Source organism: Fundulus heteroclitus, chromosome 1, assembly GCF_011125445.2.
Source record: "Fundulus heteroclitus isolate FHET01 chromosome 1, MU-UCD_Fhet_4.1, whole genome shotgun sequence".
In the NCBI taxonomy this organism is placed as follows: Eukaryota; Metazoa; Chordata; class Actinopteri; order Cyprinodontiformes; family Fundulidae; genus Fundulus; species Fundulus heteroclitus.
This window is the reverse complement of record NC_046361.1, coordinates 36,052,291-36,078,455: the sequence shown is the minus strand read 5'-3', so window position 1 is coordinate 36,078,455 and position 26,165 is coordinate 36,052,291. Positions and strand designations below refer to the sequence as shown.

Below are 26,165 nucleotides of genomic sequence, written 5' to 3'. Positions count from 1 at the left end.
AGTGTATATTTATCTAATATTATGAGTTGTCTTTTTTCAAAAGGTCATGTGACATTTGGGACTCTAAACAAGTTTTATTTGGCTGGACAGGGAACAAAAATGGCTCTTTGGATTGAAAAGATTGCAGACCCCTGGCCTAAATGCTTACACTGAATTAAAGTGCAAGACGTTTAAAGCTCAACATGCAGCAATACGCTATTGGATTTTTTTGCCAATAAAATATAATTATAACTTGTTGAAGAGCTAGTGCACGGGTATTTCTAAATAAATACAGAATACAAAGATAGATGAACATGATCTGAGGGTTTCAGGGTGATAATAACACTTCCATAAAATATCCTAACAGTTTGAATAAAACAAAAGTAATAGCAAGAAATAATGATAGATTAAACAAATAATTAGAAAAGCTACAGCCAATGTCTCCCAGTTTAAAAAAAATAATTACACAACCGCAATTAAAGTGATATTGATAAAGTGATCATGTATATTGCATGTAGGATGGTTTGTGGTTAAATGTTTTAAAACACTGGAGGTGACCATAAACTCTGTAAATTCACATATTGTTTACCTTTCTTTACCAATCCTGTACCAATATTATTAAGTTTGACATTCAGATCCTGAGTGTTACTGGACTGATTCCCTAAAAATGGACGACAAAGGTTCCAGCAAACAGAATCCTGAAGGAAAACGCAGGTTGTCAGGTCAGATGAGACGTTATTGTTTTTCATATATAAATCTCCCAGGCAAAGAAACATGATTCATTAAAAGTTCTTTTTTCATCTTTTAGTTCTTATTCTTTAATGATCTTTTAAAAAAAAAAAAAATCAGCAGACAGCATTACAGCATTTCCTGGCTACTTATGTCTCGGATCCAAACACAGGCACTACGTGGGTGCACAATCCGTGTCCGTGGGAATCAGCTCAAATCTGCAAAAGGGAGTTTGGGGTCAGAATGAGAAGCAGTCAGACAGCATTGTGCACAAAAAGACAGAATCCAAATGTAATCCACTTTAACAGGGGAAATCGTTTCAATTACCACAACATGATTAATATGTAGACACCGACTGTGTTGGAGGGCAGAGAATAACAAAACGGCTATATCATTATGAGTTTTTACCGTCGCCCAGAAAACACTCAGTGGATTAAATGTTGAACTATTTGAGCTTTTCTGCCTTTTGCGATTCATGATGAATTCCATTAAGCTACACTGGGACAGTGTGCAAGCAGCCATGTTGAATCCACAACAATTAGATATCAGGAAATATAATGGTTGTATAAAGAAACGTATGCTCTCAGTGTTATGTAGCATTTTCATATCCCTTAATGTATGTTAAAGGCTCTAACTTTAGGGATCATGACAACGGATATAGTTTCTCACGTCCTCATTTTAAAAAGCCTTAAGGAATTAGCCCATTCTTTCAGTAATTATGGTTCGGAGCTCTCTTTTAAGTGGAATGCATTTTATTCTGCTGAATCATGATCAGGTTGTGGGTGGTACTTTAAAAATGCAAGACTTGGTAAACTGCTGAGGAATGCATTCACATCCGAGAATACGTTTGAACTCAAGTCGGCTTTTTAGCAACTGATGAACAGAAAAGAAAAAGTGTGAATAAATTTGTCTTTGATGTGATTTTACATCTGGGATTCACGGCCAACTTACAGGGAAGGCAAAGTGGCTTTCTGTCAAAACCTGCATGGCTTGTTCGCCTCTTTGCCGCCAGGGTGACTTGCAGGAAAACCACTTTTTTAAATGCCTATAAAGATCCTGAGGATAATGGGACAAAGACCGATGCTGACGGTGGCCTAAGATGACACTGGTGACAGAAATTTTTTTTTATTAAACTTTTAATCAGCTGAAGGACAGCTTTTTTGGGTTGAGTTCAACAATGTGGCCACAGTGTCTTTTTCCTGTTCCTTGTTCCTGTTTCTCAGTTTTTGCATTTTCAAAGCTCAACTTACAACCTAGTAAAGGTTCTGCAGCACAAAATGGAGGGGGTGAGGGATTAATGAAGCTAAATGAAACAAATAAATCATGAAATGCAGCCGGGGGGGTTGACCATTCATTCAAAAACCACTTATGCCTTTCAGTTCACTGAATGCAAAAAGCTCTCTATGATGACATTACACTTTTTAACTGCAGAACTTAGTTGCATATTTTTAACACGTTCATTAAGTTGTCTGGTATTCCACTTGATCTTCAGCATCGCCTTTGGATGTAACTTTTTAATTAAATGCAATGGCTTGGACTTATTATTTTCTGTGTATATGTTTCGCAAAGCCTTCAGCGATTAAAGTGAAATGTGTGTCGTAGGTGCTTCCAAGTTTTTATTTGAACCTTTTTTTTTTTTTTTGCCAGACGTCTCATGCTACACAGCAGCCTGCTCTTCCCGAAGGAAAACCATCAGCGTCTTCCGCTTCTTGTTTTCATTTTGTGTCGTTACTTCTCTGCCAAATCCTCCTACAGCGAGGCTTACAACCACAAACGTCAGCGTAACATCGTGGAAATGTTGCGAGGCAGACCGGCACAGAGCAGCACATAATTGTGAAGTGGAAGGAGGACGACACGTGGTTTACAACATCTTACACAAACATCTTCAAATCTGAGAATCGAGGCGTGCATTTGTATTCGGCCCTCACGGAATAGCTGGATAAATACTGAAATCAAAGTGCACAAAGTTTGGATCTAATAATGTCTTAGGCGCCTTGCGGTAGGAAGATTCTGGGTTTGAATGCTGGAGTTTGCATGCTCTCCCTGTGCACGCGTGTGTCCTCTCTGGGTACTCCAGCTTCCTCCCACTGTCTTAAAACATGACTGATAGGTTAATTGGTCTTTCCACATTGCATAGTTATTTGTCCTTTGTGTCTCCATGTCCCTGTGACGGACTGGGGACCTGTCCAGGGTGGACCCAGCTGCTGGAGACAGGCTTTGGCAACTCTGTGCAGATTAGTGTATATAGACAAAGGAATTTGCCTGCATTGCTTTGTAACTAGAAAGAATCTGGAATGTTTGTACTTAAATCTCTTAAGTCTGTCTGAATTATTGCATCGTATTGAAATTATTGAATTGCAAATTCAGTCATTTCAGTAAAACTGAAGAAAAAAAACAATGATTTTAAAAATTTTTGTACAATGTAACAATAAATAAATAAATTAAATAATAAGAAATCACATTATGTCCTCACACAGTATGTTGAAGGAGGTTCGTCCCGTTTCGGACATTTATTTTGGTGTTTTCATGGCTGTTCAAGGTGGGGTTGGGGGGGGGGGGGGCTATGGTACAAAGAGCTGCCTGAAGCCTTCAGAAAGGAGACTGGAGTACCGGAAGGGTCTGGCTAGAGATTTAGAGAAGTCTCAAAAGCATTTGAAATCACCCATTCCACTGTACAGAAAATAGTCCACATGTGGAGGACGCTGAGACAGCCGGCAGCATGGCCAGCAGGCGTGTCATCGAGGGACTGTTGCTGCTGCTGACATGAAAATGAATGCCTGTTTGATGAGGGGCTGCTTGGCCAAGCAGAGGCCCAGATCTTGACCTAATTGAGATGCTGGAGGGGTGACTTAGGCTGTTTTTGCAAAAAAAAAAAAAAAAAAAAAAACTTAACCAAGGGATGTAAAAGTAGCTTCTAGGGGCTAGGGTATCCCTCGGTTAGTTTCTGATGCATTTTTGTGTATACTGCTTTCATAACTGGTTAAGATGGTTAATTTTTTGTTGTTTAGGTGCAATCAAATCCCTTTATATAAAGACATTTCACCACGGTAACATGTGGTGACAATAAAGAATATTTGAATCTTTATATTCTGGGGTTAAAGAAATGATATTGCTGGAAACTGGGGGTTATATAAAGGGAACTTAAGTAAAGTAGCTGCACGCAAGTTTATTTAGGGTTGTGAGAGAAAATAATGGGGCTAAATACAAATGCATGTCGCTCTTTTCACATGTTTCAATATAGTAAAAGAAAATAAACTATGCCCTTTTTCCTTTCACTTCACAGCTATGCACTAAAAAAATGTCAGTTTACTCCACTGAGGCTTGTAGTTGCAATGTGACAAATGCAAAAATGTTCAGTGGGTATGAATACTTTTGCACGGCACTGACCATCTTTCCACACCATTTCTTTCTCAGATGGCTTCTCTTCCTGTAATTCCTCCGTGACATGTCCTTTGCCGCCTCATCGTCCTGTCCAGTCACCCAGACCCTCCTCCTCTGTCCCGCCAGTCTCACTTGTCCATGTTCCTCGCCTCAGACGACCTGACGGGAAAGAGGACGTCGCTCTCCAGGGAAAGGTTGCTCCCCAGGCCGGCCATGCGGCTACGCAGCAGAAAGTGCGTCCTCCGCTGCAGGATCCTCTGCTGCTCCTGCTTCAGCTCCACGTAGGACCGGGAGAAGGTGTGAAAGATGGAGGTGACGGGGAACGCCATCAGCAGGATGCCACTCAGGATGCTGCTGAGCGCCACAACCTGACCCGGGATGCTCCTTGGCACCATGTCCCCGTAGCCAACCGTGGTCATTGTGATCACCGCCCACCAGTAGGTGGCGGGGATGCTCGTGAACTCCTGCGTGGCGGCCATTTCGTTCTCTATCAGGTACAGCAGCGGGGAGTACAGGGCGATGGCGACGCACAGGAACAGGAGGAGCAGGCCGAACTCCCGCGTGCAGCGCCTCGCCGTCAGGCCGAGAGTCTGCAGGCCCAGCGAGTGGCGAGCCAGCCGCATCACGTAGAGGATGCGCAGGGCCCGGAGGACACGCAGCACCAGGCCCACCTTGTCCAGGTAGCTGCTGCCGGAGCCGGGACGCTTGTCCCCCGCGGACGTGTGGTCCACAAGCAGCGTGATGTAGTACGGCAGGATGGCCACCACGTCGATCAGGTTCAGAGGCTTCCTGAAGAAGGTCAGCTTGCTGCGATCCTGAATGAAGCGCAGGGAGAACTCCAGGGAGAACCAGGCCACGCACACCGTCTCCACTATGAAGATGTTGTAACACATCTTGGAACATGTGCCCTGCAGGAAAGAAAAACAGAGAGAAAGAAAAGAAATTGCCACTGTGGTCATCGACGTGATACGTTCACTAGAGGGAGCCACATCAGCATGAGATCAGGAAGTAGTGCAGGATGCTGCTGCAGAGGCCGTGAAGTAAGCATCTGCCCCGCTTTTGATTTTCTGTCCCACTTACATGTTGCAGATGATCACATTTTAATTTCTGACAAAGATACCTCAAGTTAATACAAAATGCAGTTTCCAAATATGGATTTCATTTGTTAGTATGCAAAGGAGCCTGAGCCCGCCAGGTCATTTTCTTTAACTATAAAATGCATTTGGGAAGAAGTTTAAAGTTCTGGGTCCCAATTATTATAGTTTTTATCATCTGGGACAACCTGTGAAATCACATTTCCAGCTCAGGAAGTCAGAGGTTTTCTTTGGAGAGACTGATCTCATAATGGAATATGGCTGAAGTAGATTTAAAGCACATTAAAAACTGCCTGGTCAAGTTCAGAATCAGAATCAGAATCAAGTTTATTGTCAAGTAGCTTTGCACTTACAAGGAATTTGACTTGGTGTTGATGGTGCAGACAAAAAAAAAAAAAAAAAAAAAAAAAAAAAAATATATATATATATATATATATATATATATATATATATATATATATATATATATATATATATATATATATACAGAATCTAGAGCTATATACACAGTAGACTGTGCGTCTAAGTGGACAAAAAACGATAATTGTCGCATTATTTCAATGTCACACATAGGACTGATCAAATGAACAAGTTTCCTCTGTGTCTAAATTCAAATAATGCAGACGAAGAAGAAGAGATTGTTAGAATTGATCAGATTAGATAAACTCACTGTGACGCCTAAAAGTAAACCTGTGCTCATCTTCAACTTTTTCTGAACACAATATGGTGACAAAAACCTCATTTCCATCTGAGGTAAAGTAACCACAGAGCATGATGCAGCCACCGCCATGTTTCATCGTGGCTATGCTGTTCTATTGGTGAAACTACTTTTTTTTTTATTTTCTCCTGACAGGTTCCAGTTTATTTGGTCTCTTCAGACCATTGGGTTTTCTCCTAAAAGGTTTGGAGAGATTTAAGCCAAGCAAGGATGTTTTTCTTTGGAACAAAATGTGGCAACCATACTCCTTAGTCCTGACATAAGGAGAATCCAGGGGAGGGAAATCACATATTGAACACTTTTTGCTGATTTGGAAATTGTTACAGCTCCATCAATGATACTATCCACCACTTGCCAGCTTCCCTTGCTAATTTCCATCTTTTTAAAAATTAATTCTAGAAAAAACAGGTCCAATATCTATCACCATGGTCTCATATTGTTTCATCTTTTTGCATCTTCATCATGCCATATGCTATATAAAAATATAGCAGTGGATTATGTTTGTACTCCAAACAACAAGGACAACAAAACTTCTGCATCGTCACCAGCGGGTCTGAAGAATGAACGCTGGAATTATGTCAAAGGGTCTTTTTCTCAAAAGACTGGTTTAAGAATACCTAGATTAGACTTTTGAGAGGAACTGTATGCTACAAAAAAACTATCAAGCAAATTAAAAAAAAAGTAGGACAGGAATCTGTGACTTTCCAAGTCAGCATTCTGATTTCAGGGGTCATTCCAGCTGACTTCTCTGACTCAGAGCCAGAAAATCAAACTTCCAAATGCAAATGGAACGCATCATTGTTGGTACCATAGATGCAAAAAATAAATAAAAAATCCCCTTTAAACACCTCAGAATGACACAGTTTAGTGTGGACCGGACCTCAAAAGCATATATGACACAGAAATGTCTGCGTATTAACCGTCCACATCAAATATGGTTCCGTTTGAACAGTTTTGCCAAGACACAAAAGAGAAACATCCACAGAATCAGCTCCTTGAGACAGCTCTTTCCTCCACTGGGAATTCAACTAAGAGTCTTATGTCTTATGTAGTTAGATTTTTTTTCATCATGTCTTACAAAGAAAAAAAGAGCACAGTTTGCCTAAATTGCCAGATTAAGGAAGAAAACATGACACATGGCTTTGATCCATGTCATGCTGATTTTGAAACTGTCAAACATACTTGGAGGGAACAGCTGTAAACATGCCACAGCCTTGGAATGCGGTTTATATAATATTGTTCTGGAAATCCTGCTGAATCACAGGAAATGTTGAGCAGAAGCTTATAAAGCTGAAAAAGTCTGCTGTCTGGCAGCCGGGAACCAGACGCAGTCTGTTACAATCAGATTGTTTAATTAAGCAGCCCAGCAGAGACATAATGAGAACAAAGAGGTGTGAACACGAGGGAGATCTGTCAGGTCAACCTGGATTTTTTTTTTTATACAATTAGACCAAAAAGTCTAATTTTATCGCTTTTTATTAAGTTTCATTAACAGGGATTTTACTTGGTTTGCAAACGTGTATTAAAGAGGACTTTTTCATGAAACTTGTTTACATCCCATCATTTTCTGTGGTGCAGCACAAAAAAAAGCCACACTTGAGAATCCAGAAATACTTTTCAGCAGTAGAGTTTTACTTTACAGAAATCTCCCATTAGCACTGCGGCAACCCGCTTCACAGCTGGAAAATGTAATTTAGCAGTGGCTCGTAGGTTTTGAGGTAAAACCTCTGGCCAACATTGTAAAACCTCTGGTGCTTTCTGTGTGTGAGTGAAGTGAGAGGCTAACACGCTCCTCTCCTTTATTTGGCAGTAGAGGCCAAAGCTCTTAATTAAAAATGTGATTGAAGTAAAATGTTTTAATGAGGCATGCTGCGATGCCTTTGAATGTTTTCCTAATCCGGAAAGAAACAACCGTTGTGTGCCGTTACTTTCCAAGCAGTCTCTCTTTATGTGTTTTCATTTTATTTATTTGACTGTACTAACGAAAAACGGCATAATTATAAATTTAGTTTTGATTACATTGAATCTATTGAAGGTCTCATTTAAAAAATTTACATTTTTATGCCCACTGTACAAGGATTAGTTATTAGGCTGTGATAGAATAATAAACTGCAAAACTGGCATGTTCTGCTGGGTTTATCTTTGAAACCTGATTTAATAATCTTCTATATACTTTCAATTAAATTTTATTTATATAGCGCTAATTGGTGGTACAAGTCATCTCAAGGCACTTTCCTAAATCAAATTCATTCAGATTATACAGATTGGATCAGATTATACAGGTTGGTCAGAAAGTTTCCTCTCTAAGGAAACCCAGCAGGTTGCATCAAGTCTCTCCAAGCAGCATTCACTCCTCCTGAAAGAGCGTAGAGCCACAGTGGACAGTCGTCTGCATTGTTGATGGCTTTGCAGCAATCCCTCATACTGAGCATGCATGAAGCGACAGTGGAGAGGAAAACTCCCCTTTAACGGGAAGGAAAAAAACTCCAGCAGAACCAGAACCAGGCTCAGTGTGAACGGAGTCAATATTTATTGACTTTATTTTATTTTAAGCTTTCACTGCTTTCCGCAAGGTTTGGGGAAATGGCACCTTAGGCCTGCAGCGGATTTTCACATCCATTAGTACAAAAACAGGAAAGGTGAAGTTTTTGAAGAGAAAACTATAAAGTATCCGGATAACTAGACAATGAATAGTTTGGGGGGGAAAATCCTCAAACTGTTTAAAAACAACAGTCCTTAAATGAGGACTGCCAAGGATCGGCGGATTTTGTTTAACTCCTCGCTAAAACTTTCTAGGGAATCGTGAAGAATTTCAGAAATGGATCATGGAGCAATCCCTGAGGAAACGCTGCATCAACATCTGCTACAAAGCCAACAGAACCGCCCAGACAAGGTTTGCTGAGACCTCGTGGCTCTGTTGGGCTTCTACAATCTCTACAATGCAGAGTCATATCCACAAATGTTACCTGAGCCTTTCCCGGTTCAAACAAGGAGCCTCGTGTTGTGCCGAGGCAGCAGCTCTGGGCACAGACACATCTGGGAGTGACAGCGCCCCTGGCAAAGTTCGTTCTCACTTCTGTGGCAGCGCATTAATGCACAAAAGCACGCCGAGGTTCAGGAGCGGCGTATGCTGCCAGCGGGAGCACACCGTTCCCACAAACGAGGCAGGGCAGAACTGCCCTCTGCACACATTACAAAAGCACGGCCGAGGAAAGGGAGCATGGGGAGTTTTCTCTGGAGACGATGCTGGGGAGAATTTGGAGATATAAAAAGCAATGACGCAGTTCCTGCCCTCCTGGACAACTTGGGATATATGTTTGCCAGAAGAGCAGGTAAAAATAATACCAGAAAAGCTTAATTGCTTGGAGTTCTCAGTATTTTCTTCTTTGAGAGGGAATGAAACGTAGATTACTAAAAGCTTTATTTCTATTTCTTGACAAAAATAAAGGAGCAGCCTGTAACTCTTGTGCTTATGCTTTCTACAGTGACGTAAGTATTGAGATTTTTTTTTCTTTACCCATTCTTTACCGCTCGTGTTTTTGGGGTGGCTGTTTTATGTGTTTTTCTATATTTTTATGTTGTTTCAACATGTTGTATTCAGTAACAGTGCTATAAAAAACTTACATCCACTCATCATGAGGACTCTTTTCAGGCTGGGATTGTACATATCCAGCATACCTCTGGCTGGACACATCTCTGCTCCCACTATCAGAACTGATGGAGTCTGAATTTACAGGTAAACTTGGTCTAGATTCGCCTTTAAAGTGGAAACATTTTCAACAGGGTCGGGCTCGGAGACTTGGAAGGCTAGTCCGGCTTTCTTTAATGATTTCTTACACCAGCATGGACTTAGAAGGGAATCCATGAGGGAAGGAGTTCCTATTCCAAAATCAACACTTTCAAGCTCAATATAAAACATTCAGCTGCACATATGGCCAAGCTAAATGCCTTCAGGTGAGAAGCTTTGCGGTCGGATGAGACAAAGATTGTGTTTTTTGGCCACAATAACAAGAAGAACATTAGGAGAAGTTTTTCAAACCTACGAACACTATGCCAATGTACAAGCATGGTAGTGGTGGCATCGTGCTGAGGGTCTGTTGAGCTGCCAGTGGTCCTGGTGCATTGCACAAAGCGGATGGGATAACAAAGAAGCTGGATTATCTCCAAATTCATGTTGCACATGTTGTTTGGATTGGGGAGGGCACGAACGTGAACGTCTTGCTTTCACTGGCCAAGTAAAAGGCTACATCTTCAAAGAAACCTCTGATTGGATGTAAATTACGGTCTGTTGTTTGTGCCCGGTGGGCATACCCAAAAATAAAACTAGAAGCTTGAGACAGTTAGTCTGAAATCCAGCAGGAAGAATCTGAAAGAACTATTTGTCCCTGATTATAAAGCAGCCTTTCCTCCGCTGCCTGAAAGAAGACGGCATTGGAAGTCACAACGTTGTGTTTGGTCTGCGTAAGTGTGTAGTGCTTGCTGCTAGCAGCGTGCCAACTCTCTCCTCCATGTATTGTTCTATAATACCACCCTTCACCAGGCAGGTATTCATAGACTATCTGACTATAAGCTGTCTGGCTATTAAAGTCCTGATAGTCAGGTGGCGCCCAACTTGGTCATTTTGATTAAATCACTGACGTCAATAATGGCCTTTGCCGCTTTTAAATACTATTTATTGCTGTGCAACAACACTATAATTGAATTTACATACGTACGTGCTTCATGGTTGCACAGTTGGTAGCACTGTTGCCTTGCAGCAAGAATCTCCTGGGTTCTTTCTGCATGGAGGTTTCATGTTCTTCCCTTGCATGCATAGGTATTCTGGCTTCCTCACACAGTCCACAAACATGAACCATTAAGTCAATGGGCTACTCTGAGTTGTCCTCAGGCATTAGTTTGTGATTGTGATGGGCCTGACAAGTGTGTACCCTGTCTTTTGTCCAAGATAGCTACCAACTCCCCTGTGACCCTGCATGGAGAAGCAGATATCGACAGTGGATGGATGTATCTCAGTAAATGTGAATTTGGGAAATCTACGATAAATGTGAGCTTGTTTAGCCACTTTTAAAAATCTACCTCTAAAAAAAAAGAATCTCATTAAAAGCCCCAAATGGAAATGCTATGAAGAAAGCCTCAGATCAACATTGCACATGGGGGGGAGTCTGATCTAACGCCTTTAAATCTTTGTTTGAACAAAGCTACATTTATATCCATGAAATGCGCTTTTTACTCACCGCTTCCTCCTCCTCTCTCATGGCCGGCATGGTGCTGATGGAGAGGTTGACGGCTGTGATGGTCACAAACAGCACCGACAGACAGGCGAAGATCTTCCCCGGCAGCCCGGACTGAGGCCTCTCCACCATGTCCCTCAGTTTGCCCATGCACCAGCTGATTCTGGACTCAGCTGTGCGCTCCCTGTGCCCGTTCTCAGAGTCCAGCAGATCCTCCAGGAGTTCGTCCTCTTCCTCCACTCGCTCCATGGCTTCGCACTCCTCCACGCGCTGCAGCAGGCGCCGGCGACAGCACCACTCCAGGCTCTCCTCTGGGACGCCCCAGTAGAGGAGCTCCTCCCTGAAGGAGAGCGCGCACATCTCCCTGAGGGAGCGCAGCTTCCCCGCCCGCAGGAACGTCAGGATGGTCCGGAAGGCACAGGGGCTGCGGTCGAAGAAGAACTCGTTGTGCGTCACGTCGTAGTCGTCACAGATGCTCATGATCTCGTCGAAGCTGCTGCAGAGGTGCAGCTGGCCCAGACGGGAAAGCGGGAAGTCCTCCAAGGTGGTCCAGGGCATCTGGTAGCGCAGGCCGCCCACATTGATGATGGCGTGGATCCTGCGGCCGCCGGACAGCGTGGTGCCGTCAGGGATGGCGCCGGGCTCGGGGGCCAGCTGGGCCCTTTTGTAGAAGGCTCCCTTCCGAGCCTCCTCCTCGTGTTGGGGAGGCTGATCGAGGGAGGTGTCAGAGGCGCAGCTCAGGGCGCTGTAGTCATAGTCAGAGCCATCACCCGCCAACAGGGTCATCTTTACTGTCCGCTCACATGCCTGTGCTCAGTCTCCCGTCAGCGCGATCTCGCCCTCACAGACTGAGGAAGAGAACAAAGTTAGTTACTCTCTGACAATGCTTCGAAAAGTATGAAAGGTCAGCAGATGCTGTTTTTTTATTCAAAATAAATATTTGAGGTTATATCGCCCATCTTTAGCCCGATGCAGTTCTTTTTTTTAAATACATATTTTTATTAGGAGGTAATGCACGTTACGATAGAAATGTATATCCATTTCATCTCTGTATAATAATTAACACCATGTACGGATTGACACTGTAGAGATATTGTGCATCTCGAAGAATTAGGAACAAGGCATACAGTCGATCTCCTTGAGTGTTTTTCTTAATTTGGTGGCATGAACAGTACACCGCGCAACTCAAAGACAATAATAACTCAAAATAATATATCCAAAAACAATAAAAAAAAAAAAAAAAACAACTGGACTTTTTTTTCTAAGTTTGAAGACGTTTTGCTTCCCATCTAGAAAGCTTTCTCAATTCAAATGTCTGGAGTAGTTTGGAGTTCCAAGCTTTATATCATTGCCCAAAAAGGCCTTTTTATGGCTTAGATAACATGCAAGTTAAACCGAAACTGGTCCATCCCTTAGATATAGGGAGTTGTTAGGGTCATTGTTGGTCTGGTTTACAGGGGAGATGTTCTGATCACCTGCAGTCTGGATGGGAAGCGAAACGTCTTCAAGCTCCGGGAAAAAAGTCCAGTTGTTTTGTTTTTTTTTTTTTACTTTTTTTGGACTGACCATGACCTGGATGATTGAGAATCTTCACCAGCAAAATAATATATATATCGTAATAGTAACAACTAAATAACTGAAAATCCTATTAAGCAATAATTAAGTATAAATAAAGCCCACGAAAAAAAACAAAAAAGCATGCCATTCCTTTTTTTTTTTGTGCTTCTCACTGAACACCCGTGTGTCTAAAATTGTGCTTAGAATTAGCAACAACACACTGCGTCATTGCTGCCAGAGACCAGTAGGCTGTTGGCTTTTTCAGTCAAACGGATGATGAATGGATGTCATCAACAGAAGGCCCAGCACAAAGGACAAGCCTCACTCAGAAAAAGAGGAAGCAGGAAACTTAGCAATGCCCATTCATAGCAAAATAATCTGATACAGCAGGGAATCTCTTGAAGTCCTAATGATACAGGTAAAAATAGCGCAATCTGAGAGGTTTTCCACATTTCCAAGACCAGGTTGCTGGGGTAACCGGTCCAGCATGCAAACTATTTCTATAGGAGTCAAATGTATTCAGTCTATTCAGGGATGGGAACCATAATCAGCTGGCGATGGTAAAATAAAGTCTGAAATCTTTACAAAAATACCATTGAACTGAATCAAAGTAAAGAGACTGGAGCAGTTTTGCAATTATTTATCTTCATAATTCATTAGAAATATATAGCTTCCAATAAAAATGAGCCAATCGGTAAATGAAAAGGTATGAAACGTTATTTTGTGAGTATAAAGTACAAGTATGAATTACAGAAGGTACAAATCAAACAGGAGCCTCTGTGGTCTGGGCTGATAGAGCAAACTAATTCCAGCAAGTTAACTATGACGTGAGAACGAAGCCGAAAACTAATTATTACTATCATCACACTTGAACGTGCCTAAAGTAACTTCGTAGTAGCCTTAGAAGTGTATACTCCTGTATTATAACTCTAAAACCATTTTATGGGTTATAAACCACCAGATGGCCTTTGGGCCTGGTTCTGCTGGAGGTTAGAGGGGAGTTTTCCTCTCCACTGTCGCTACATACATAGTCAGTATGAGAGATTGCTGCAAAGGTCTTCAATCTCCTGGGTTTTCTTAGATAGGGAACTTTTTGACCAGTCTGTCTGTGTGATTTGGTTGAATTGACTCTGTAAAGTGCCCATAGATGACGTGTGTGGTGAATTGGCGCCATATAAATAAACCGATTAGATTTTCAAGCTTTTAATGTGACGCTTACATATTAAGATGTTTGTGATTTACCAAGCAGCGGTGACTTGCTTGTGTGAGTGTGCAGCTGTTTTGAATTTCAAAGTCAAATGATGTAATCCCATTTGTGTCATGGTAATGAAGGAAGAAGAAGAAGTTAATCACAACATGCAGTTGAATAATTCAGGTATGCAAAATACACTGTTGTATTTTAACAATACGCAACAAGGAATACACTTATCTGGGAAATAGCTGCAGTGTAGTTCAAAAAGTAAAAACAACTGACTATCCATCCACATAGTCCTCTATAAGGTAACATTTTATTTTTCTGTAAAGTCCCCTGAGACCAAATGACTTGTGAATTGGTGCTAAATAAAGACATTGAACTGAAATAGAAAGAACTGGAGCAGAAACTATATTGCTACCTGAATGCTAAACAATTTTAGTGTTTCAGATTACGTTTGTCACAAGTGACTCTGACCGTCACAGACTGCTCTTAAACCCCTCTGCAGGTCGCTCGCTTAGGTCTCCAAGGGCAACATTTTCTTCCTCACAGGAGGACTCAACGTTATAACGCTCACTTTATGAACTCAGATTTGATCGGCTGACTATCGTGTCACAGCGGATGTTTTTGGTAGACATCGTGTTATGCTTTGATCTGCTGGTTTTTGGCATTTCAGATGTTACAGCATCAACATTTTGCAACTTTTAGTAACATTTTTGGCTGTTTTCTCCCCCACTTGTTTTCACGTGATAAATGATGATGTTGATCTTACGAATTTACCTGTAGTTTTGATGTATAGTTATTCATTATAGAATCAGTTTCGTTAAAATTGTTTAGATTAATCTGCAGTTGTTTCCCAAGCTAATAGTTATAAAGCAATACTGTTTGCTCTCAATTAGAAAAAAGCCTCTCTATGGCTGGATGTGTCCAACTTTTTTATGAGCTTTGTTAATTAAATTAAAGTTGCATTAAGCTGCTGATACCCATTAGGGGGTAGAGATCCCACATCTTTCCGAACAGCCATAGTGTAATACCAGGGTTGTTACAATTTTCAAACAGCAATAATACATATTATTCTGTTTTTCTTTTTTTTTTTCATGACATGTCCTTAATTTATTATGGTAGACTGAAACAATTTTGTTGTGCTAATGCAGGTTTACAGGCAGGAGTTGTTTAGCTCAGACTGAAGACTGGATGTCGAGGGAAAGAAGTTGAGCTGCAATTGAGATTCCTGAAGCTCTGCACCTGACCTTTAGCAGGCGGCAAAAATATTCAAATTATTTCTGTTTTTGGTTGCAATCATAAAAAAAACTAGTGTGGATCATATTTGATGATGAGCAAATAGTTTAAACTGGGACAGAATTTGGGAAACTGTGCTCTTGATTGAGGTACAGCCTAAAAACATCGAACACGATCATTTCCTCCCAGTTATGACTAAGATATGATTCTATTTTCAACATAAAAAATACCTATATTCATACAACTCTGTAAATATGCTCTTAAAACATTACAACACATAATCAGATAATTATTAGCGACTTTGTAAGAAACCGTATTCTCCTTTTAAATCATTGCATGAGTTAACATAATGAAGATATTTGCTGCACTCTCTGATTCTTGGTAGGTTTTAGTGCAGTCATGCAAACAGGCAATAAAGCGGCTTGAAAACATCCCTTCAAGTCTTTCTTGCCATCCAAAACAAGAAATATGTCATTTATAATAAATCAAACGCAGTCACTGGACGATACAGGCATCAAAAACTAACAACTCCCGCTGTGTGCATGAAAATCTGATGCCAGCAGCCTGGGAATTATAAATAATGATGTTCTTCTGAGTGTTAGATAATTCACTGATGTAACTGCGTTCTGTATGCTCAGAGGAGACTAGATTTACAATACCCACTGAGTAATCCGAATATTTCATTATATTTTTTATTTTTTTTGGGCAGTCAGTCAAGCAGAAAAAAACTACTTATTATTTTCAACCCCATTTTCTTTAGAGATCACATTAGAGGTAGGTCAATAGACAAAAGAAAAAAAAAGAAAAGGGAAAATAGAACATTTCACCTGCGAATCATCATTTTACGTAGGAACTCCTGGCCTGTGTACGCACTAATTGAATCAATTACAGTAATTTAGGGGGAGGCCGGTAAGCCTGTCGCAGATTAAACTGTCAATGCTGCAATGCCAGTGTGTGTTTAGGAGGAAGGCCTTGGCTGCTAAAATGGGGATGTGGGTGTGTCAGCTGAAGGGTTATTAGGCACCTGCACTGTCAGCTTTTGTTTGCCGCACTGATTACAGCCAGCAGGATCCTCCACCCATGAGGCCAGATGTTCTGCACTCTGAGATCGTCTCCGTTTCATTGGGATTTTTACACAGCGGGGTAATTCCTCCTGCTAAGTATCAGTGTGACATGTTCCTTTTGCTCTTGACAGAAGATAAGACTAACACATTCTCTGACATGAGGACAAACCCAGAGCCGGACAGTAACGGAGTACATTTACTTGAGTACAGTACTTAAGTACAATTTTGAGGGATCTGTACTTTACTCGAGTATAATTTTTGGGGAGTACTCATGACTTTACTCAAGTACATCTGAGAGGTAAATATTGCACTCTTTACTCCGCTACATTTCTATCCATAACTGTGAGTTAAAAAAAAAAATCTTCTAAAAAAATAAAATAAAATAAAAAAATCTCGGAAATCTTTAATTTGTTGTTTCCCTCTCAAACGTGATTGGATTGTGCAGGAGGCAAGGCGCCACTGATTGGGACAGCCTATCAGCATTCACATTCAGCTTTCCGCCGAAATCAACTCCATGGTCAGATTTATTAGACAAGAGGCGAACAATGGATGAAGACGCAGCAGTTCCATCCCGGGAATGTGTCAACCCGTGGCCCCACCTCGCCCGACTATTTCAATTTTCGGAACAATTGAATGATAGTTTTCGCTTCAAGTGTTTGCTGTGTTTACCCAAACAGAACTTCATCACTGCCTACAAAAATTAAGCCGAGCATTTGGTTTGATGTTCTTTAGTATGCGGTCAGGTACACAGTCAGGTTCAAATGTGGGTGCAAAAAAATCCATTCAAACTCTAGCAGAGGTTTGTCAGAGTGTTGCCATTGTGCTACTGCCTTGTGAGAAATGTTAAATAAAGCAACATGGTAAAAAGATTAAATGACTTGGTTTTACTTTCAATTCCTTTTACATTCTCCAAGGTATTAACATTAACATTTTTCATAACTCGACGTGTAGGACATTTCTGTACATAAATGTAAGCACTGTGGCAGTAGTAATGCAATATTTAGAAAATGTACTCTTGATACTCAAGTACTTTTAAAAACAAGTACTTCAGTACTTTTACTTAAGTAGACATCTGACTGCAGTACTTTTACTTGTACTAGAGTAAAATTTAGCAAGGGGTATCTGTACTTTTACTCAAGTAATGAAGCTGTGTACTCTGTCCGCCTCTGGACAAACCTAATGGGAACAAATAGCAGCTTTTACACACGAGACCTTGTGACTTTTCACACATTTCGTCACATCAGAATCACAAACATGAACGTTTTGAAATTAGGATTTCCTGCGATGGACCGACACAAAGTAGCGTATAACTGTTAAAGGGGAGGCAGATAGTTAATGGTTTTCAAAATATCTAGCACATAAACATCAGAAATTAGCGGCATGCATTTATAACCGACAGCCATAAATAAACTCGAGTGCATCAATTAACTTCAATTTTATTTATATAGTGCCAATTCATGATACATGTCATCTCAAGGCACTTTCCAAAGTCAGATTCAATCAGATTGTACAGATTGGTCAAAAGCATTCACTCCTCCTGAAAGAGCGTAGAGCCACAGTGGACAGTCGTCTGCATTGTTGATGGCTTTGCAGCAATCCCTCATACTGAGCATGCATGAAGCGACAGTGGAGAGGAAAACTCCTCTTTAACAGGGAGGAGAACCTCCAGCAGAACCAGAACCAGGCTCAGTGTGAACGCTCATCTGGCTCGACCCACTTAGAGAAGACAGAGCAGAGACACAGAAAGCACAGAAGCACACATTGATGCAGTTTTTCCTCTTTTTAATTTGGGTTGTGTTTTTTGTTTTCTTTTTTGGATATTTCATTTTTGTCTTCAACTAGTGTAGATTTATTCTCAAAAAGAGATGCTTCATGTTAGATTTTAGTTCATATTCTAGTTAGTATTCCTGTATTTGTATTTTATAATTGTCACTCATATAATGAAAATAAATCAGCACCTAATCTTTAAAGGGTTACTCTACAATCAAAATACGACACAACTGCAAACCTACCACTGCATGACGAGTCAACTCACCAACAGACCCAGCAAGGAGAGCATTGACCAGAGAGTTCGCTGTAACTCTGGAGGAGCTGCAGATATCCACAGCTCAGGTGGATGAATTATTTTTTAACAAGATGACAAGCTGGCAAAAACACAACTTTTTGCTCTAATATTAATTACTCTGTGGCAGAAAACTAACCCTGTACGCATCGTCCCCCACTGTAAAACACGGTGGTGGCAGCATCCTGAACTTTTTTTTCCCAGCAGGAACAACAAAGGTCGTTGGAGTCGACAGGAAGAATACTGCTGGTTGAGACACACACCATGAGCAAGGCAGCTGTAACTGCAGAGCAAAGGGGTTCTACACAGCATGGATACCGTATATAGTTGAATATGAACACTTGCACCACTTTTCAGTTTTTATGTCATTTTCTTTTCATCTTTCTGTTGTGCAATACTTTGTTTTGATTAATTGTGTATAATCCACACGTTTCCATGTGTTCTGGCCTCATATACCTCCTGTTATATATCCTATTATATTCTTCACCTGCCTTACTTGAATCTGACGATCTCAGTCATACACAGACTGGGTATTGATTCCCAACTTCTTTCCTCCGAGCATAAACTGCATGGGTTTATTTTTATTGTTCAAATCAGCCAATGTTTGTGGTTAGAAAAACAGAAAAGCTAAACCCCAGAAACGAAAGTGTGCAAATTCTCTCACTTTCCCACTTCTCACACTCCGCCTTTTTGAGTAGCAGAGGTCCTTCATACACCTACGACCCATCGCCGGTGTGGAAGTGCTGGAGTCTGTCGGAGCCACCCTCCAGCTCGATCAAAATCACACGTAACCCCCCTGGGGCCCCTTTGATATCTCACTTTGCCTTTAAAGTGATTGTGCTTTTGTCTCTCCACAGAAGCAAAAGCGACTTCTAAACTCTTGCTTTCTCTTTTCTCTGCTCCGTCACGGCTCTGATGCATCCTCAAGGGGGGGTGACGGAGTCTCTCTCTCTCTCTCTCGGAAGGAGAGATGAAGGCTGTTCTCCCCAGCAGATCGGCTGAGGTCTGGCCTCTTTCGGTGCCAGCGTTATCGCAGCTAAGCCACAGGGCATGTTCTCCAGATTGCCTGGTGAGTCACTGGCCTCTGAGTCTCTGCTTCCTGCCTGCACGGTGCATGTGTTTCCCACAATCCCATCCACAGGAGGATGTGAACAGCATCGATACCAGCTGAAGGGCGAGATAATGTTAAGCGCTGCTGTGAAACTAAAAGGAAAAACTGGTGTTTTAGAAGCAAATAAGTAGTTGAGGCTGTGTCCATCTGTCGAGAGGCGCGCGAGGAGTCTGTTTTCTAAAACGAACATATGCAGAGGGGCAATATGTTCTTCTTAAAGACTGGTTATTGCTTTATTAGTTACGTCTATTTTTGGTTTGCGGTCTCATACAGTAGTGGTGGAAGTGTTATGCAAAACAGATTTTACCAATCTGTCTCTGAATCAGGGATTTGCAATTCAGCTTGACTCACTGCGAATTACAGACACATGGAAAATTCATGAGTAACAGACTTTTTGTCAGTGTTTCTGGATGCACAAAACGAACTTGTGATCCTAGTCTGAGCTGTTCAAACTGAACATTATTGTCTTATTTTCTTTTACATGCAGCTTTATGATCATTTTGAAAACAACAAGATACTCTGAGGTGTTTTAGAGCAACATATACCAGCTGAAAATGGAGTTCTATCATGTCTTTCCAGCCTCAAAGACCATTTAGATTACACAATGTCCATTTTTCCTTTTTTTTTTTTTTTACAGCAACCAATTGTCTCTCTCTTCCTTTAACGGCTCACTGTTCTCTAATGGACCATAAGAGCTTGGTGTTTCCAGAAATGGACCACAAGAGCTGCCAAGACCCCGCCGTCTCTCTCCTCCTTCTGAAATCTGGTTAAACACTGAAACAGTCAGGCAAGGCAGAGGCAGATCTGATACAGAAGACCCTTTCTTACAGTGAGTCCTGCAGGAAGAATTGTAAACATTTCTTCAATAGGAAGTGGGCGGCGTTAATGCATGCAGGAACCCCTGCAAGGAAGGATAGCCTTGGGACGATAATCTTCTGCACAAGTCTGTGGTCCACCGCAGAGGGCTGCTCTCTGCTTCTCAGGAGATAATACTTTTCAGTAATGAGCTACGTTAGCTCTAATGGCCGTTTTTCTACTTTCTCTCCATTATACCATTCATTTCAGCATCACACAGGATATTTAAAAAGTACATGTCCTCATATTTTAGAGGCAAAAAAATAAGAACCTTGAAGAAAAATAAGAAAATGATATTTCAGTTAGTTTTCATTGTGGTTAAGTGATAGTAAAACCCCATTTTTAGAAAAGCGAGAGCGCTTAAAACCCCAAGGACTGCGGTAGCAATCATTAGGGCTGGAAACATGTGGGAGCTCCGTGGAACTAAACAAAGACAAGGAAGAGGAATATTTCCACTCTTTCCAAAAATGGGAATCACTTTTTGCCCTTTAAAGGGAAAGAAACAACCTAAACTCAAAGGATGTTGACATAGCACAGATTACGGCGAAATGATGACTGAAGCTGTAGGCCAGTCTACTGCCAGGCCATAGAGGTGATTGTAGATGTTGTTTGTGAGCTTAAATCAACTAGGAAATGCTTTCTTTTGCCAAAAATTCATTTTAGAAGATATGTTTTTTACTATAGATCCTGTCTGAGTATTTTCACCCCCCCCCCTCCTTCCACTCATGTCTTAATTTTGCTTAACATGATTTTTTTTTGCCTGACTAAACAAAATGGAGAGAGCAAAACACAAGACAGACTTATACATTTTGACTGGTGTGACGAACAGTGTCCAAAGAAAACTATTGCTGTAGAGCAGTTGAACACTATCTAAACACAAATTGATCACGTGGGGAAAAAAAGTGTGACTTGCACAATCAGAATCAGAACTGATGCACACGGGCCGCAGAATAATAATGCTGGTCAGAACAGGAACATACGTTCCAAGCCGCCTGGATTCTCCAAAGAATGCTCTGAAATCCCTTCGTAGGTTGCTAGTTTGCCAAGTCTCCAAGCTACAATGCACAGCCAGCAGATTTCTCTGCGCATGTGAATCCTGACATTATGAACTCCAATCCAAATTTGTCAACTTTGTCTGGATTGGACATTGGGTCATGCAGTAAACTTAAAGTTTGAAATTAGGTATAAATGTAAACGTCAGCAACTCTTCTGCCAATTTCTAGCTGTATTCTCAGCTGCCTTGTATTAGCTTTTTTTTTTCCTGTCATACTTTTTCTTGCATATTTGTCAATTCCAGTTGTATAAATTGATATAACTATTAAGAGGTGATCTGAAAAGGAGTGAAACGTATGGTATGTGCTACTTAAAGACACAAATTACCAAACTTTTTAATGGGATAAACCCCTTTAGAGAAAAGGGCCAGCAGGAAGCGTCACACCTCCGTCACTTTGTGCCTGCAGTTTGTTTGCCAGACTGTCCACTGTCTGTCCATGGTCCAACAAATCCACACATTTCAGCTCCACTGATCCACATTAACCCCGCAGAGTGTGACACACAACGTTTGCTCTGTCTGCAAGACAATGCAGTAACCTCCCAACTTTACATCAGTACTTCAGATACAGCCGATAACTACATTAAGTTTTGTTTAATTTCCATCCCAGGCATTTTCCTTTTTTCCCCGAGTGGATGATTTCTCACTCTCACTGTTTGTGAGTGCTCATCTAACTTGATTATATAAAGATTGCATAACATTAAGTCCTCTGCATTGACTTTGTGCATCATTTTCCTTCTCTTTGATGCATTTTCTTTTCTGTGAGGCCAACAATCATGCACCCAGCTAACGGCTCCTCGGCTTTGTAAACAAGTCTTTTTTTCTACGAGATGCTGCAAAATGTCTCGGAGGATTGACTCGAACGCATCGTCCTGCAGCTGCAGCCCCCTGTCTGTCGGGTTGAACAGATCTGCGGAGTGACTGGGGCAGTGGTCGATCACAAATAGTTTTTTTTTTTTTTTTTTTTTTAATATTAACACCAAAACACAGAGAGTGCTCTAGCCGATGAGATGGGATGAACGGAGCTGAAAAACAGCCACAGGGCTTTCCTTTGAGCAGAAGGGATGGATGTGAAGTGAAATTGAAGGAGATCAAGAAGTGGAATAAAAGACTTCTTGGTTTGGTGTTAAGCAGGAAAATAAAAAAAAGTGACAAAAAATGTGTAAGTCTCAATATTTTAGCACAAAGTGCTTCAATATCAACCACTTTCAGGGTGTAAATTAAGCTAGAACTAAAGTTCTAGCCTTAAACAACACTCATTCCTGCAATATAGCAGAGACTTAATAAAATCTCACCCTCCACTTATCAGAGCTGGTAAAGGTGCTAACAGGTGAAAGGAGCTGTTCCAGATCAATCTTTTGCAGCACAATCTCACAAGAACAATTTTGGAGAATCCAACCTTTAATGCATGTATTCAATTGGGGAAAAATCTCTACATTAGGACTGTTTTTAACTTAATCATAAATTGTAATTTTATAGGCACCCCTGCTGTTATGTAGCAGAGGGGCCAATAAAATGTTGCTAATAAGATAACTCTTACTGTTCTTCTACAACATTTCACAGATCGGGGCATTCAGAGAGAGAATCTTTAACAGTTCCTGTTCCAACCATTTCTCTAGATCATCCAGACTGATTGGGCCTCTTTAATGGGCTCTTCTGTTTATTACATCCTAGAATGTTTACAGGATTTAAGTCTGGGACTGAGGTGACCATAGAGGTGGATGGATTGTATGTACAGTAATGGATTTCTTTAACGATTTGGTCAAATGTTTCAGATTATTGTCCTGCTAAAAGACCCAGTGATTGCCTTGTTTCAGTTTACAGACAGAGGCCACCAGTTTATTTTCTTAGAAATATCGCGGTATTTCTAAGAGTTCATGATAAGGAACGTCTGAGCAGCCTAACAAGGTTTCCAGGGCCTTTGGATGAGGAAAAAGCCCCCACCATTACACATCCTCTATACCCGTCCTTTGTCTTCAGCTAGACTTGTCTGTATTTGTTGCAGAGAAGTTACGTCTTTGTGTTTTTTGATTGACAATTGGACAGAAAAGCCTTACTTCTCTGGAATGCCAACTGATTGAGACGGTCTGCTGGTTGTTATGCAGACCTGGGACCAACCCATTGATTAGTAGCTATTTTCCTTAAAAAAAACATGTTCTGCTGTTCTCCCCGCTTGGAAGGGTGGCTGAAATAAAAGTGCTTCTGAGTCATGTAATATTTATAACCTACTAACTTAAAGGTCTTAGACACCCTGATTATCCTTTAAAGGGAAAAAATTCAAACTGCCTAAGTAACATTTACTTTTTAGGAAATATTACATTGGGAAAAATTTTGCATTACTGATTTAAAAAAAACACGGAATGACTGTAAACATCTATTCATATTAAAGATGAAAGTTTTCTAAATCTCTCAGTGTGAGACTATGTTATTAGAATAAACAAATAAAGTAATTTGACCCTTTATCTTAAAACGGCACCTGAGAAGAGGAGATTGTAATTACTTTGTGGGCTTCTCTTTATGGAAGCGAATCAGACAGACACTATTAGAGCAAGAAAAAAAAAAAGTCATTAGTTCATCTCATTACGGTCACAATTACCTGGAGGAGCGAGAGCCGTTGATCTATTACGTATCATATATCACTGACCCCAAAGACTTCGACTGGCATCAGGGTTGCAGACCCATAATCAGGTTATGCGCCGTAATCTAACATCATCTTAAAAGTGAGAGCACGGTCTGTGCTTGGTAATGGTCTCCTGGCCGACCTGTTGTGCTGTTTGAGGACTCCGAGCTGCAAAAGTTTCTCCCACATCAGTTCTCATTGAAAGAAAAATTAGATTTGGTGGAGTGCCTGTGATATGCGATGCCCGTCCAGTGCTCAGCGTGCAGCCTCCACGCCGAACTCAGCCTGCGAGAGATCAGCAAATGTTTACAGATCATAACTCTGCGATGCGGCCGCAGCCTTGTTACCATGGCTGTACGTGCAGATTATCCGCTATGCAAATCACCGTCATCTGTGAAAGACCAGTAGTGCATTCTCCAAATCAGCAGCACACTTCACGGAAAACATGCTCACTCTTTCTCTCCGAGCAACGCTCCGGTTGGTGTCAAAAGACGGTGAATATTTTTGCACGTCTTCTGCGAGGCTCTCAGGTAACACAACTCTTTTTCTCCATCTCTCTCTCTGTTTCTCATCCCCATAGCTGTGGAAATAACCACGGCGGAGAGGGTTTTTCAAGTTGCCTGACAAACTCTCCCAAAGACAAACTTGCTTGAAAAGACACTGCACCTTTCTGACGTCAAAAAATAAAGTTAAAATCTTTAGTTTAAATTAGAAGATGCTTACTTTGCTCTCGTATCCCTGCAGAGGAAACCTGAAGACGAGGAATTCACGCGAGTGAAGATGCAGAAGGTGTCTCCTTGTAGCTCTAACTCTGCTCCATCTCAACACAAGCGCTGAAGCTTGTGGAGCAAGAGGAGGCTGTTTGATCAGGAGCAACAGGCTGCCTCCCTGCTTCCCTCCCTCCCTCTCCACTCCCCCACCCCGGCCCTTTCCCTTCTCCCTTGTCTCTCGCTCTTTCTCTGAACTCCTTCCTCGCCCCTACTCCATCCCTCCCCTCCATCACTCCTTCCCCGAGCGCTGACATCAGAAGTGGGATGTGCCGGTTTGCCCAAAAGCTTTGGAGAGAATTCCATGGCAACTGCAACTGCCCTGTTCTCGGCGTTCATCTTGAAATAGGAACGACCGGCGTTTTTTTTTACTTGTAGATTTCACGTGCAGGTTTATATTTGTCAAGTGGGTTAGTCGACCACAGGCGAGGGAGAAGGAAGAGGAGGGGAGGGGAGGGGAGGGAAGGGAAGGGCGGCTGTGGGCTGCCTGAGACTCAGCAGGGCGCCCACATTTAGAGAAGTGGTGGGAAATGCTATGAGGTACGGTGATGATGAGGAGGAGGAGGAGGAAGGCATGGCTCATACAGAATGTTTTGGACCGGCAGCATAAATGCTACAAATGTTCTTTTTTATGCTTATATCCATTTTTTTTCTTTTTCTGATATCCACAAATTTAACTTGCAGGAATACATATGTGCATTTTAACTATCTATCAATCTATCTATCTATAGCTAGATATATCTATCTAGCTATAGATATCTCTCTCTCTCTCTCTCTCTCTCTCTCTCTCTCTCTCTCTCTCTCTCTCTCTCTCTCTCTCTCTCTCTCTCTCTCTCTCTCTCTCTCTCTCTCTCTCTCTCTCTCTCTCTCTCTCTCTCTCTCTCTCTCTCTATATATATATATATATATAGATAGATAGATAGATAGATAGATAGATAGATATAGATATAGATATAGATAGGTAGATAGATCTCTACATATATATTCACAAAGTGTGCTTGGAATAATATCCCGTTTGGTATGAATGTGAAACAACAACAAAAAACAGTCACGTTGCATATTATCCCTCTCTTGTTCTCCCAGGATTGAAAACAAACTACATCTTTACATGACAGGTCAATCTCAGCATATTATTCTCACTTCAGTAGAGCAATGACACATAACGGTGAAGTGAAAAGACCTAGATGAGTGTGATTTTTTTCACAACTGTAGGTGCAGTTTTCCGCCCCTGTCAGCAGCATATGGCTGTTCAAAAAAAAAAGAAAAAAAAAGAGAGAGAGATATGCAGGGAAGGAAAGGTCAAGTGTAGTTCCTGTGCGGGGTTGTTGAGATTCGGAACAGAGCCGCTGTTTGCCGGGGTGACTAAAGGGAACTGATGATTGGGATAATGCACACAAAGAAAAGGAGCTCCATCATCACAACATTAGACTTCAAAAATAGCACCGGATCCTTGTGGTGGAAAATCATAAAGGGAAAAAAAAAAACCCTGCCTGGGTTCTCAAACGGCGCTGTTAT

At 41.3% G+C, this 26,165-nt stretch overlaps 1 protein-coding gene across 2 annotated transcripts; it reads right to left on the bottom strand.

Annotated features, from left to right (window-relative positions):
- Positions 1–774: 774 nt before the first annotated feature.
- Positions 775–24,776, bottom strand: kcng1 (potassium voltage-gated channel, subfamily G, member 1). 2 transcript variants are annotated; one of them, XR_002427127.2, is made up of 4 exons: positions 24,607–24,776; positions 11,136–11,980; positions 4,096–4,997; positions 775–926 (listed from the first exon to the last, which is right to left on the bottom strand). XR_002427127.2 is itself a non-coding variant. In XM_021311008.2 (3 exons), exons 2-3 carry the CDS (start codon positions 11,916–11,918, stop codon positions 4,218–4,220), a joined length of 1,563 nt encoding a protein of 520 aa, XP_021166683.2. In that variant the 5' UTR covers positions 11,919–11,980; positions 24,607–24,776; the 3' UTR covers positions 4,011–4,217. The 2 variants fall into 2 exon arrangements, 1 of the variants encoding a protein (XP_021166683.2); XM_021311008.2 differs by lacking the exon at positions 775–926 and having other exon boundaries at positions 4,011–4,997.
- Between the last annotated feature and the right edge of the window lie 1,389 nt (positions 24,777–26,165).